Source organism: Pezoporus flaviventris, unplaced genomic scaffold (genome assembly GCF_033815535.1).
Source record: "Pezoporus flaviventris isolate CSIRO_AGI_PZ_B2104156 unplaced genomic scaffold, CSIRO_AGI_Pfla_v1 ptg000007l, whole genome shotgun sequence".
Classification (NCBI taxonomy): Eukaryota; Metazoa; Chordata; class Aves; order Psittaciformes; family Psittacidae; genus Pezoporus; species Pezoporus flaviventris.
In genome coordinates, this window is record NW_026892555.1 from 22,367,153 (window position 1) to 22,382,726 (window position 15,574).

General features: G+C 40.0%; 1 protein-coding gene across 3 annotated transcripts in view; it reads right to left on the reverse strand.

The window, feature by feature from the left end:
* Positions 1-15,574, reverse strand: part of CPQ (carboxypeptidase Q) — a 167,640-nt gene that overhangs the window by 44,424 nt on the left and 107,642 nt on the right. For all 3 annotated transcript variants that reach the window (XM_061448055.1, XM_061448052.1, XM_061448054.1), the window contains one exon: positions 12,021-12,132. In XM_061448055.1, coding sequence (XP_061304039.1) covers positions 12,021-12,132 — 112 coding nt within the window. The remainder of the gene's footprint in view (positions 1-12,020; positions 12,133-15,574) is intronic.

Below are 15,574 nucleotides of genomic sequence, written 5' to 3' on the forward strand. Positions count from 1 at the left end.
TTATCAACCTATTATTAAAAGCACAGCTATTGTGACCAAAGAACATCAAACAAATCCAATATTCACAAGTAAAATTGCTAAGAATATTCTCAATGCACATTTTTATTAAAAAATATGAAGTACTATACTTATTTATATTTTTAAATGAAGTTTAACTGTTTGGCGTGCTTTGTAGAAACTACTGGCTCCCAAGCAAGGTATCATCTCCACTAAACAAAAAGTCTTTCATACCAAAGCCAAGCTATGTGTTGAAAAGGCACGATAAAATAGCACTTGGACTAGAAAACTATGTTCCACAATGGGTGCCCTGCGCAGAGGGGTAGGTAGCAAATTTTAAAAGGAGGGAAAACTGTTTCACAAGTAAAATAGTGCCTCTGCCCTTCTTATCTATACAAATGACATATTATGTGGTCTTAAAACCCAAGCAAAACCAACAATAAAGAACATAAAACAAAACAAAAAAAAAAGAAGATATCAAAAGAAAAAAAAATCGTAAAGTTATAACAGCATTCATTGATGCCTCAGTGCATGGATTCTGCCATGTCTCCCCGGTGTCACTGGGATCTGAGGCTGTGTAACTCAAATGAAATCAAATGAAAGTTCCTGGCCTCAGCACCTGCTCAGAAGCACTGCAATCCCAGTTTCCATCCTACTGCTGCATTTCAATAAAAAGAATAGCAGGGGTTTACAGGAGGATAACATTGACAAGGTGATAGGCGGTACTCAAATAAATTGTTCTTTCTAAGCTTACATAACTAAAACCAAAACCAAAACAACTATAGATCCTCATCCAGCTACAGGCTGAGTTACAAATCTCCAGTGGTTTAGAAAAATTAAGTAGCTTTTTTTTTTTTTTTCACCTCTACCTTACCCTTAACCAGGAAATATTATTCATGGTTTACCACAGAAGTGCATTGTGCTGATCAAGCTCTACATTCTTATGGTTTATCCAAAGCATAAAGAATACTTTAGGGCACCTGGTCTTCTAAGTCAAAGAATGAAATAAAAACATTGATATGGTCGATGTATGACTAAGGAAATGTGTGTAATGAGTACAGCAGGATCCTTGCTATATTATACTTCCTCTGTGCTGGAGTGGTTGCTAGCCACCTTGCTGTCCTCAAGTACCACAGACATTTCTGTCATATTAAGATGAAGCTCTTATTGACCTTTATGTTTCTTTTAGATTCTCATAGAGTACTCACACTTGCAGGTATCAGCAGCTAGCCAGGATTAGCCAAAATACCAAATGCTTGAGAAAAAAAGTGACTAAGTGGTATTAACTAATCAGTTTGACTTCAGCCTCAACAACAATGAAGTAATTTGCCAAAAATTTTTCATAACTTACATAAAAGATAACTGTCAGCAAGTATCATGGAGATGTTATATATTTACATACACACATTTTATGTTCATTTTAAAAATAACACAGATATTTACTAAACATGACAGTGTTTACCAAATCCACACATGTTCTTACATAAGTGGATGATCTCCTTGTGATAAGATACTTCCCAGAATGCAGTACAAGACCTGAGTTTTATGTCCTATATACCTTGGTCATGCTTGATAGAACTGAAACATTCCCACACAGCGAAACTGAAATCTATGGTTGGTACAAGCATGAATTATGCTCATCTGTCACATGTAATGTGAAAAAATAAACTTGCTTCAACCTCAAGATAGCACATGCGCCTGGAGGGACAACTTGAATCATGTCTTTTCTTAAATCAAAACGGAGATCAGTAGTGTACATACTAAATTTCCTTCAGTAAATATTTTATCACTTTATAAACATAAATATTGACTGATGCGGTGTGTTTTCTAAGAAGACAGCATATAGATGGCTAATTAGACTCCATCAAGAGAAGCCACTGTGTTGTTGTAAGAATGATCATCTCTTGAAAATATAAAAGCCATTCCACCTTCATGAAAAAAGGCTTTGTCCCTTGCAAGCCAAGGCACTGGGATCACTCACAAGCAAACAGACAAAATTGAAGGCTATTCAAGTTATAAGCTTCAAAAAATAAGGCAAACCACGCCTCAAAAAAAACCCCATCTTTAAGAGTATTACTTAAGCCCTGATTATGATATATTTTTAATTCTCTAGTGAAGCTGAAATTAGATATGGGAAAGCTTTTTGCTTGGGAAACTATCTTCGTTTTCTTCTTAAAATGGTCTAATGCAATGCAATCTCCTTGATTTTTCTCTGTTAATAGGGGTTTGTTTGCAGCATTAAGGATGAAGTGCTCCACAGAATAGCACTGCAAAGTGAGTAAACCTTTGAGTCTGAAGGTCTGGAGTAAAGAGAAATGAGGTCTTCTGGAGAAGAGACATGGCATCACAGAAAGGAGAAAACAGGCAGGTCAGGGACTGAAAAGTGTCAAATGAAAGTGCAGGCAGAAGCCATCTGGACACTGCAGCTTAATCTTGCCTGAGGCTGACAGCATGCCCAGAGACACGTTGTGCAGGATAACAGGACACAACTCTACCATAGCTGCAGAGCAGGAGCAGCTTTTTAGAAAGGCCCCTGCAAAGAGGGTGCAGGGAGACAGCAAGGCCTGAGGTCAGCCAGGCTAGGGAATGACTGGGCCCTGCAGGGCTCCAGTGGTGGGCCAGCAGCACTGATGGTAGTATAGCAACACTGAGATTAATCCACGACATTTTTTAACTTGTTTTGAGGGAGGCTAATGAGTTTACAATGGAATAGGATGGGTAGTTTTAAAGAAGAGTGGAGGTGGGAAAGGCAAGAGGTTTTAGGTAGAACTATTTTAAGAAAGCGATGGAATATCCAAGAGGAAATGCCAAGGAAGGAGCTGGGTATACAAGACTGGAAGGGAAAGCTGTGAAAGATTTGCAAGTCTAGCAACTAAAAATAGCATGGATTAATCCTTTGACTGGGGAGATGGGGAGAGAAGAGGCAAGCCAAGCCCAAAGCCCAGTGTGATGGGCTGAAATTGAGCCACGCAGCAACACTGCCAGAGCGAGGGTTTCCATGGGGGCAACCTCCTTGCTACACAGCAGCTCAGACAGGGAGCATTCAGACAAGAAGTGCTGACAAACACACTCCTCTGCACATGTTCCCTTGAACAAAGAACTGCTTGGTGTAGTGCCATGAAGTCAACCCAAGTAATGTATCCTAAAAAAATAAAAGGAAACATGCTACTTGCCTGTGTAAAATAGCAAAGCATCGAGCAGAGGACTCCTCTATCCCCTGCCCTGCTCTGATCCTGTTGCCATGTTCTCCAACTCCCACAAAAGTAAGAGGACACTGTTCACCTTTAAAACACACTTCATTCCTTTCTAGGGACACCTCCTTCCTTAAAGGAATACCTTAAAGGTGTTTGGAGAACTCATCACATTGTGGACCAGAAAACGTAATGCAAGGCCTCTCTCCCACAGTCTCTGGGATTATAAACATCAGGCATCATCATGGTTTGATCTTACTTAGTGCTGGCTTTGCTGCCCTGCTTTTTGGATCAAAAAACCCCAAATCTGTTAGACTGTCCTCAGGGCAGATGAGTCAGAAAGTGCACCAGCCATGCTTGACTCTCCATATTGAAAATCTATGCCTTAAAAAAAAACCCTGACAATAAGAACAAGATGCCCCTGACTTTATCTGTGAAGGATTTCAGCCTTTCATCATGTCAGCCATTGTGCAGATAGGAAAAAAAATCACAACAGACTCTGTGCCCAGGTTTTTAAGATTTTACAGATCAACAAAGAACTCATTTTATCTTGAGGTTCTTGGATAAATGAAAGCTTGCAGAGAAGCAGGACTCCACAGGACACAGGGCAATATTGTTATGGAGGGCTGTATGCCTAAATTTACCACCAGATTAACAACTTTGTACGTCTGCAGTCACTCCTCTGCTATGCCAACCCAGTAGGGAAACTGAAGATTCAAGTATTTGCTAAATATGCATTCAACCAAAGGTTGAAATGAAGGAATAATTGCAGATACAGTGTAACAGCCTATGCAGATATTTCATACCAAGTAAATTGAATAGATTTGCAAAAGGTGAAGGTCAGAATAAAATATGCTACTTTGGGAAAGTGGAAAGAATGTAAGAACAAGGAGTTAGTATCAGGCATATTTAATTAAAAAAAAACAACAAAACCTACAGTAAAAGCAGACATTTAATCATGTTTCACAATGTATCTGCTAGACAGAAAACAACTACACCACCACAGCTACAGGAAATTTAGAAAAAATGTTTAACAAAATTTTTGGCAAGTAGGTTATAGCTGCAGTTATATGACTTCAATTAAACTAGCAGAAAAGGAATGACTCCAGTGATCATTTCTTTAATAAAACATATCTTTAGTCCTCATATATTAGCCAGTGAATTTGGACTCAAGGAATGTAACTTCATACAAAGACTACAGCGAAGTGCATAAAAATCTGTCTCACGGTTTTCCAGTCACATTAGTCACGGGTATAATTCTGATGAGAGCTACAATTCCAATTCTAAATTAGTTTTAAAGGGAAAAAAACACCTAAACAACTCCTTATGGGTTGCATAAAACGTAATTCAGGTAATATCTTACAATTTTCACATGCTTTGTTTTAAAAACATTTCTGTGTTTTTTCTGTGCCTTTCTCCTGTGAAACAGAAATTTGGTCATGCCAGATCCATGTCCACATCTATGGGAAAGTTGACTCATGAAACTGCCCATAATGCTGGCTGAGAGAGGAAGAGGGGAGATACACATAGCACCTATCGCCACACATTTCTCCCCTTCTTATGTGTGAATAGCTCATTGTCTAGGAATGTAGGAAAGCCTGTAAAAGGTGTGATGGCTGGGATTAGACTTTGTCAACAATCATCCTTCCCTCATCAGGCTGCTCTAGTGGCAATGGCATCAGGCATCCTGCCCGAGGTGCAGAAGAGGAAAATGTGCCCTGTTCATCTACTTGACTCCTGGTATTCACTGGCTCTGGCAGCTCCCCATAGCAAATATTTTTTACATGGTAGAACCAGGATTCCCAGAAGCACTTGGAGGCACGGTCTGAGCAGAAGACTTCCTGGTCTAATGTGGCACACAGACATGACTGAACATGAGCTCAGTGCATGGGACAACAGCAAACACAGGGAAATATTTACTCTGTACCACAATCCATCACTATAGTGGTCTTTGGAGTGCAGCCCTTCCTGAAGTCTACACTGATTACCTCAACACAGGCAGGAGTTCATTTAGCAATAACTGGTGATGTCTTACACTGCTGCAGTTCAAGTGATTGAAGGGAAAGAAGATAAGGTTGTAATCTGGCAAATTCACAGCACAGCCATTGGGCTTCTTCCAAAGATGCACCCCATAAACACATACCAGCAGTAGCTGGTGGACACATGTGCACCTCTGGATTTGGCAGGGCACCAAGACTAGACTAGCAGTGGAGCAAGCAAGACCCAAACACAGCCAGGGAAAGGTAGAAAACACGTTTCTGAACAAGGAGAGAGAGCCTGTGGGTAAATGTTGCTGAAAAAAAATCTGGGATGTGAACAAAGGACCTGGTGACTGACTGATTCCTCCTGTGCTAGCAGAGATGAGACTGAAAATAAACTAGACTGTATTGTCAAGTAGGAGACCTCATCAGTTTCTCTTCTTAACAGGTTGGAAAAAAGGTTCCAGCTGTTCTATTTTAAAAGAGACACAACAGTTATCATGTCTGAAGTTTTTCAGAAGCAAGCAGTGAAATTCATCCACCAAAACTGGGCTCCCTACAGCAGTTAGGAAGCTTAGAATATTATGATTGTAAAGCTAACGCTGCCATATGATCACTTTCTAAAGACATTTCTCTATTGTTACTCAGTTCCCTCAAGCTCCAATTAGGGATAAAAGCCTCCCATTTGTAGCTCTGTAGCACAAGGTGGCTTTGGTGGTGCTCCCCAGGGTGGGAGCAGGGCACAGCACTTTGACCTCAGATGGGAAATGCCCCTCAGCCAAGTGACACAGGAACACAGCCAGATCAGGAGCAAAGAGGCAGCACTGGTTAAAGCTCTCAAATCATCAATACAAACTGCCTGCTTCTTGCTCAGATATGTTGTATTGTAGTTGTATTAGTCCTGAGCAAGACCAGCACAGTTGCAGCCACAGGTTTGAAAAGGTGGGAGAACACAAATACCCCTTTCATAGAAACTGCCAACCAACATCTAGAGCAGTATCAAGTCCCACAGGCTGCCTGTCCAACCTGTATAGCCAACTAAAGGCAAAATAACAGCACCAAAATAAATCTGGGGTAATTTTATGCTGACTTTTTATGAGTAGCGGCTTAACTAGTCTGTCACCTCACCTGGAAAGGCAGCTTCTTTTGTAAACATCATGTGGCTCAGGTACAAGAGAAACTGTGTTTCAAATGACACCAGAGCATTAACCAATCCAAAGTAAAAATGCTGCAGGAAATGTCATTGGCCATCTCCAGAGATGCCTCTTTTTGCACACAAACTAACAAATGTAAAACTTGGGAATTAGAAATGCAACCTGAAAACAAGTTGGGTTTGAGATTTCTAGACTGTAATTAGCAACACAGCTGTTGTTCTACAAAACTGGAAAACACCCTTTTGCTCGAGTGCTGCCTCTCCTACAGCTTCCAGATGCCCTCACACCACATCAGAGTTCATGCAACACCCTGTGGATTCCCTTGGCTTGAAGATGGGAACCCCTCAGCCCTTCTTCCCTAGAACACCCCCAGAGCCTTCCCATCACCTCTAAACTACCCCAAACAACAACCTCACTGCTGCCGTAGCAATATTTACTACCTATCACACAGAGTTTGCAAACAGATTAAGAAAAAAGAGGCCTTGGTGCTTACACCAAGGGTGCTGATTAACCAGGAGTTCATCCTGACAGCGAAGGCATAAAAGTGAAGTTTCTTCCTGCCTCTCCCTCAGCTGGGGCACAAATGTGCTCATCCATCTCTCCTCAATCACCCATTTGCAAAGAATACATCACAGCTTCATATTCTAAGTATTTCTGTGCCTCTATCAAATTTAGTTAAAATCAATCAAAAGGTTAAAAGCTGCAGAGGGCTGGGGAGGGCAGCAGCTGCCAGACACAGCTGCAGGCAAACTGTGCATTGCACAAGCTTACTGCCTCCAACACCCTGCTGCAGTTCTGAAGGGTAATTTCTTAAGCATCAGAAAGCCTCAGATAATCCCAACAGCCCTAGCTCCAGTGATGGAAACGGAGTTTACCAGTTCGGACCAGCTCATAGACTGCCTCAGCGCCTCTAAAGATGTCTTTATTGCCAGAAAAAGGAATCAAGAGCAATAACAGGCTGAAACTTTCATCTTCATTCACATAAACAACTTCTGTGGAAACCCTTCCAGTTCTCCAGTTTTTAAGCACATAAACCATGCAGCAGCTCACCACAGAACTTGCCAATCAATGGTGTGTATAAGCTTCAAGGGTTCCAGGGAAAAACAAGTCTGTTTTTATTTCCTTTGTGCTTCGTTAAACTTCAGCATTAATTGGGAGAAAATACCCCTTTGGATAACATTAGTCAATACAGCCGCTACTTGGTGAGGTTTTTTTGGGATTAGCTACTGGCAGATCAAGCAACTGTGAGAGTATAGTTCATATAGAGAACTTGATACGGGTGCACTAAGGGAAGAAAACACTCCAGTCCAGAGATGCCTACAGCCATGTTCTGGTACCAGCAGGTGCACAGGCCAGTGCTGCCATTTGGCTATACATTGCTCAAAGAGATGTTTCAAGATTGAAGCTGCAGCTGCACAGAAGAGATAGGGTTTAGTCGTCTGCACAGGGTGGCTGTGGATAAAGCCATTTAGAGCAAGATTCACCCTGCTGAAATGTAGCCATCTAAAAGTCAGTGTTTGGTCTGAATTTGGTGCCTGGTTTCCTCCCTGTAGAAGGAGGAGAGGGAACGACACCTCCATAAGAGCCCCCTTCCTGTCACCCCAGTGTGGAAGTTGGACAGAGAGACATTACAGCTTTGAGAAGCAAAATATTCAGACAAACTTGAAACTTCCCACTTTTTAGCTAACTGTACTGTTATAGCTCTAAATGTATTTAAGAACTACAGTAGCTCACAGCCTGGCCCGGTTTTTAAAGTCCTACTCTTCTGAAATGTACACAAGGCTTTACATGAATTAAATATTTTTATTCCACACTCTGGTGATATAATACAAAATTATGTCAGTTCAGCCTGGCCTTCATGTAGTTCCCTTGCTTTCAAAAAGGGTCAACATCCATCTGAAGTCAGAAAGTGAAAAGAAAAAAAAAATCTTATACCAAAAGGCTGAAGTTTTAAAGACTGTAAAACTACCTCAGACTGTGCTACTGTTGTGTGCCCTTGTAGGGAACCCGGAACTATTGCAGTGTCGGAAAATCTACAAAAACACCAGAAGGACAAAAAATAGATCAATATAGTACATAAACTGCCCATTCAATTAAGAAAATAAAAGCTAACAGTGAAGATTCAGGAAATACAAAGGCTAACACTGATTTACTTAGAAATAAAAGCAAAAACTGTTAAAAAATCTTACTTGAGGCAAGAAAAAAACTGCACTTCTTAAAATAAAATATAAATTCTATAACCACAATTTTAATGACTTTTCAATGAATTTAAATATATTTGGTCCCAAGCCAATAGCTATTAAATGGCTTGTAGGGGAGGTTATGTTGAAAGTATGGAATGGTATTTAAACTGTAATCGTTCTTCAAGTACATATGGAATTATCAAAATTCTAATTAACAGGTATAACTTGAGTCCACCAGCCATGTCCAAGGGTCACAGTGATATCACGATAAAGTGCTATTAAACCATCACTGAAAAAAACTATTTAAATAGTGTAGCAAAATCTTGCCTTCGTGGAACCAATGGATCATGGCAGAAGTAGTGCCAGCATTTCTCACTACATGATAAAGACTTCATATTCTAGAATTCATATTTCAGAATTCTTGCTTCAGCTTGAAGATCATATCACCACAGCTGTAAGATCACACAATCACAGAATCATAGAATGGTTAGGGTTGGAAGGGACCTTAAAGATAACGTAGTTTCAACCCTCCTGCCACAGGCACTTAGGCTTTGGTAAACTCTGACACAGTTTTTATGGCTACACAACGCACCATGACTTTAAGACTCCCAGTACACTGTAAAAAAATTCTACATGTTCATAGAGACAAGCCAATTGAGTTGGCTTATCCCCATGTCAAATGTGTTTAGTGGGCTAGCCTGAGACTAAATCTATCAGGGTCCAAAAGGATATTAAAATAATTCTCCACAGTTCAAAATATAATGCTTACCCAAAACATGAAACAAACATGAAATTCATTTTACATAAAACTCATTAACTCATTTCTCACACAACCTGCACATCTGTTATTTTGTTGTCCTTTTTGTCAGATTCTTTGTGCATCATTAGATACAAAATCTGCATTAATCAATCTGTTATGGAAGACAATTTATAAAATGCCCTATCCCCCATAGTTATCTACAGGTTAGATGTGATGACCCAGAAGCCCTCTCCCAGCTTTATAGTCCTGCAGAACACTGGTATAACAAGAAGAGCTGAGAACAACAGCTGCCGAGAACAGAGGGCATCAGCAAAGGCTCTGGCATTTCCCAGCTGAGAAAACAGCATTTCACTACAGGTTGTACAGCAAACACACAGGCTACTACCAGAGGAAATCAAATATTTGAACAAGCAGAATGATGCATTTCAGTCATGCATGAAGGGAAACTCAGTGAATAAGAATTATACAATGCCACCAGGAACTTGCCCTTAAGTGACACAAAGCAGTTTACTCTGAATGGCATAGAATCAGCAAACACAGAAGCATAACTATTTTTTTTCTCCTGCAGGTGAAGGGAGCACAGACAATTTTCCAAGAATCATAAAAGAAAGATTAAAAACCCTAAAAGGAGTAGGTCTGGACTCTTCTGTAGAACAATCCTCTCTAGTTTACTTTTACAAGACAAAAAAAAACAACAACAAACCACTTTGTTTTCAGTTACAAAATGATATTCCAATCATTCCAAGGCTGGGAAAGTGAGAGATAAGAGGTTCAAATAATGCAAAATAAAAGAACAAGAATTCACGGGGACGTCTGATGTTCACCACTGCAGTATGAGAATTGTTAATCGCATAACAGAGCTTCTCTACAAAGAGCTCTTCAAGAAACACTGAGATCTTTCAAGTACACAAGTCTTTGTGATCAGAAGCAGGGGAAGCTGGTTTATAATTTAAACTTTGCCAGAGCTAAGAGCAGGAGCAGCAGCTGATTTTATTTTTTAATGAATATGCGGTGCATTCCTCTTGACCACAAGCTCTGGAAAAAGGAATAATGAGTAAAAATAGATTCCATGTGATGAAGGGGAAAAAGCATCCTTGGATATCAACTTGACAATCTAAGAAGTCTGTTTTGAACTGGTTTTGAGTCATATAGTGACAGAAGCCCATATGGAAGTAAAATTAGCAAAAAACTACAGATGAAGACTGAAATTTGCAGCTTGGAGACCAGAAATCAGACTGGCCACGGCAGACTGGGCGCAGCAGGACACCAGACCAAACTTTGGGAAGCTTGATGTCTGAAAAACACAGGCAGATGACTGTGCAACTAGTTCCCCCCTGCACATACACTGGCCCTACCTCATCTTGCCTTGTGGACCCCTTCTCCCACCAAACACACCCTGTGTAGGCATATGCAGACAATACTCTCCTACAATAACATACTCCCTGCAGCCCACAAAGTCAGATGAAGCACATGAGAAGAAAAAACTGGCCTTTCAGATCCCACACATGGGGGGCCTATGCAATCCAGGAGGCAGTAGGATGAGCAAGTCCACACTGTTATTTTATCAATAGCACTACTGGAACACACATATCCAGGCATGAAGCTACCTCTTCCTATTTCTTTCCTTCTTTAGCTACATTTAGCATTGACAGCATGGGGGTTTAGTTCAACTCATACTCCTGCTGAGCAGAAATTGTGGAGGAGGGAGACCAGCAAGTACAGGGTTGACAGCCTGTGTGTTAGAATATCAACTTCATCTACGTCCAACTGATGTACAGACCAAATTCCAAAACCCCACCAAGAGCTCACCCTACCGATTACCAAGAAAGATTCAAAGAAGTGATCCCTGGAAGCACAATGTTGCTTTGTATCCCACAAATCTATTGCAGGAGGACACTACAGTATGCAAGGCATCAATGTCAAATGTTGCTTGGTGAGATATATGAGCCCAAAGCATTTGACAGGTCACCATGGTTAAGCCAGATTTGACAGTATATCCTGGTAATGATGACATTCAAGTGTGTGCTTTCTCTGACCGGGATTAGCTTTGCCAAGGAAATCAGCTGTCACAGTCCAAAGCAGAGACCAAGCACACAGCAACATAAAAGCAGCATAATCAAGTACAAATCTGAGAATGCACTGGTTTGATGTTATAGATGAATTTTTTTTTTTCTTACTATATTTACATGTAGATGAAAGAGGAAAGACCAGAGGAAGGACCATTGTCTGGATCCAGTCCTAGTTAGATGCTCTTGAGAGAGAATTAGATGAAATTGTCTTGAGAACTTATCAAGAACAAGGGGTTGGGAATTAAATTGAGTAGCTACTGTAAAGCAGCATATAGGACAGTGAAAGATTAAGAATGCATCAAGTGGCAATGTTTGCTTAAAAGGCAAACAAAAGTATCAGAAGGCTATCTGCGACTTCACAAAGCTTCATCTTCATTGAATAGGGAGGAACTCATTGAGACAAAATGAAAAGGAGTGACTTCCTTCTAAGGTATCTAGATATCTTACACTGAAGTTTCATTCTGTGATGATGGTGATCATGAAGGGTCGTGGCACTTTCTAGATCATTGGCTGATGTGTTGCTTTTGGAGGAAAGAAGGAGTTAACAGACAAACTTGCAAAATATTTATACAAAATATGAACATATGTGCTCAGACAAATGGATAAAATAGAAAATTCAGTTTAGACAATATCCAAAATGTCCTGGAAATATAATACCTTAGAAAGATTTTAAAATAAAATATTTACCCAGATCCTTAATGAGTGATAATGCTTCCCATGATATAAACGCTCCACCACCGTCATCCATAGCTCCCTGCCCAACGTCCCAGCTGTCCAGATGTCCACTCACCAATACAATCTGGAAAAGCAATTACAAGAAAATGTATCAACATGAAAACCCTGAATCAGAAAAGTCAGTTGAGTATTTAAGCATTTTCATGATTTTGTCATAAATCTGGCTTTTTTAATTTAGAACAGCAGGAAGGAAACATTTCAAATAAAACTAAAACATTTTTCTGTAGTCACTGCATATAAATCTGGAATGATCAAATGCATCCTACTTCTTCAAACCAATGTCCAAATCAAACTAGATATGCTGTGAGAAATGTTTGTTTAAATGAAAGATTTTGTCTTGTACATTAACAAAGTGAGTACTTTCCAGAGATAAAGGTCTACTACATTGTAGAATGGTGAAAACGTCTTCTATATTTTAGCTGTTTAGGCCTCTAGGCATGAAATTTGATTAACCTTGTATGTGGGTGCGTAGGGAAGAAATACAAACTCAGACTAAGTGTTCCCAGACAGAGGTTGTTGTTTTATTATATATCTATGGTTCCTGTCACAGGGGACCTCTAATTTATTACTGAATCCCCTATGTGCTACAACAATGACAAGGTATTTTATAGTTCCATTAGTCATAAGAATATTTTAAATTAAAAATGACATGGTAGCAAGTCCCAGAGGGGTTTTCTGCAAAGAAAGTTTTGTGGCTACAGCAGAGTATAGTAGTAATATATATCTCCGGAAACACCAACTTTCAGATCTGAACTCTTCAAATCACTTCAAATGTTGACAAGCAGCATAAGACCAATACCAGAAGTGGGACAGTTCCCTAACTGGACCTGAAACTGAAATGCTGGTGGATCTGTGATTGCAGTGGTAAGGTCAAGGAACGACAAAAACTCTCAGGCACTGTGGTAAAATGATGAAATAGCACAAAAACAAGAGCAGGCAGCTGTTGCAATGCACCAGGAATCTTTGAAGAATTGATACCAGTAAAGAGTGCCCTTGGGATAGGGTGGAAGTGGAAGTATCCAACCTATGACAGCTCAGCACTGAGGAAAAACTGAAGGAGACCCTGGAGTATCTGCCTGTGCCCTGCCCAGAGCTGGCCATACATGAGGGGATGCTTCCCACTCTCTGGTCAGTTGTTGTCAAACAGTTGTGGGATCTAGAAAAAGGTTAAAAAGTACTCATTCTTCCTGCCACATTCTTCTTCCTAAGGGAGGAGAAACTCCTGGCATATCCTCTCAGCTTTCATTCATCACATGACAATTACTCTAGCACTGAAAATGAGAACATAGCAAGTCTTCCCTATTATCACCACTGGAGGGTAAGAGCCTGTGCTCTCAAGTGTGCAGCTAGCATCACAAGGAACTTGGGGCCCAAGCATAAAAATCTCTGTTTTTCTCTTCACAAGTGAGAAATCTTAGTATGTTTTCACTGCTTATTAAAAATAATGGACAAACAGATCACAGCAAGGTAAAATGCATGAAGTGTTCAAACAAATGTGTTGTTTCATCCAACCAAATACAAATTCAGGTAACACAACTAAAAGTCCCCTTTGTATTAACAAAGGCCATGGTAAATTACTAGCCATATCCATTGTACAGATCATATGTCCAACCAGAATGCACCAAACACCTCTAAATTCAGAAAATACACTATGAAATATTTATAAATGTGTATATTATAAAACCGAGAAGTGTCATGTCTTAGAAGCTGGAAAAGCTTGTGATCAAAATCTCAAGAGCAGCTTGCTCCTTCCCTCTCAGCTGTTTCAACGCTCTTTTCTGCTTGTCCAGCCTTAACTCAACATGTGTTTGCTTTCCAGCACAGACTGGTTTTCTTGGTAGTAAACAGACTTGCTGCAGCCTTTATTCCAAACCCTCCCCTCCATCAAAAGTGCTTAAATTTGGACAGCAGGCTCCTCTGTAAGAGTCTTAGATTTACTCAGGAGCTATTCCTGCAATTTAATGTCATGATCCTCGAGGCCCAGCATGAAAGACTGCAAATGGCAAGTTTTCCAGGGACGCTGCCCTACAGTAGATGTACTTGATATACTGAAGCCCTCTGCTACAATACCAACATAGCTTGAAATGTAAGAAAAGCCATGCCAGCTTTGGAGGTAGAAACCTTTCTGAAACGAGAGCAGAAAAGAAGTGCTGAGCACTTCTGTGGTACTCCTTGGGTTTCGGACACTTCCTGATTGCCCAAGCAGCCTTTTTTTCCAACCAGATTCACATATCCCTCATGCTCTTGGTCATCATGCTTGTAGTAAGCGTGGTTAAAGCCTTTCCCAAAGCTTCGCCTGTGAAGCCGAGCCATCAATATGGGAGGATGAAGCATACACGCACACATGCTTGTAGGTGATGAGGGCAACACTGGAATGAATGCTGCATAGCGTTCATTCAGGCACGTGCGCCACCACTGCAAACTGCATATAGAGGACTGATCTGAAACACCACCGCACTTTGCAGCCAACTGATGCAGACTCATTACTGTCTACTCAATAAGGAATTTTCAAATAATAATATTTATTTATTTTTTAAAGAGCAGGAAGGGCTCTGAGCGAATGCACAGCTGTCTGCCGTACAAAGGAGGGACATTCCACAACTTCAAAATCACCATCCATGTGGTCTGTTGGTTCTTAAATCAAAAATTGGCTTTAAGAAGACAACTATTCACTCTCCTGGGAAAGAGGGCTTCAAGCTGAAGTGAATTATTTAGAATAAGTTTGTAAACTCATTTAGAGAGAACCAAGCTTACAATAGAAGCAACGCCTTGTCTTTAGCAGTGAAAGAATACCTCACTAATGCTGTTCCCTGGCAGCAATCCCAACATGAGCATTTGAGAAAGAATTACTCCTCATTTCTGTGAAACAACACATACTGCAACTAAGAAGGAAATTCTGAATCAGAAGAAGGTGGTGTAATCTCATTTGGGGTTACAGACTCCAATCATAAAGCATCGTTACCAACTCCCAAACATTACACCAAAACAGATCAAGGTTCAAGCGGATTGAGAAAGTCAGATAATTTTATGGATGAACTTTCACTTAAATTTACTTCAGCTGATGCCAACATCAATTACATAAATACAACCAATGTACTTTTATGTGAAAGCTTTTTTAGAACAGTTGTTTTTTTAAACTTATGCTTTTGTAGCAGCTGCTAAAATGAAAGTTTCAGTGATCCTGCTTACAGCTAGCCATAGACATTCTTAAAGTAAGACACAGTCATAAAATAACATAATCACTGTTTATCTCAGTCTTTAAGTAGCTATAATGTGTCTGGGCAATGAATGGAAATATTTCTGAGATTCACTCTGAGCCACTGTATTATTTAAAATAATATTATAAAATAATATTATTAGAATTCTCTGTACAGGTGGGCTAACAACAAAGGCATTTAAAGCTATCAAGGATGTTTGATTATTCAATTTTTCACATTGCTTTCAAATCTGTTACGTGGTTCTCAGGTCTAAATTTACAAACAGACTAATCACATTTGTACAAAACA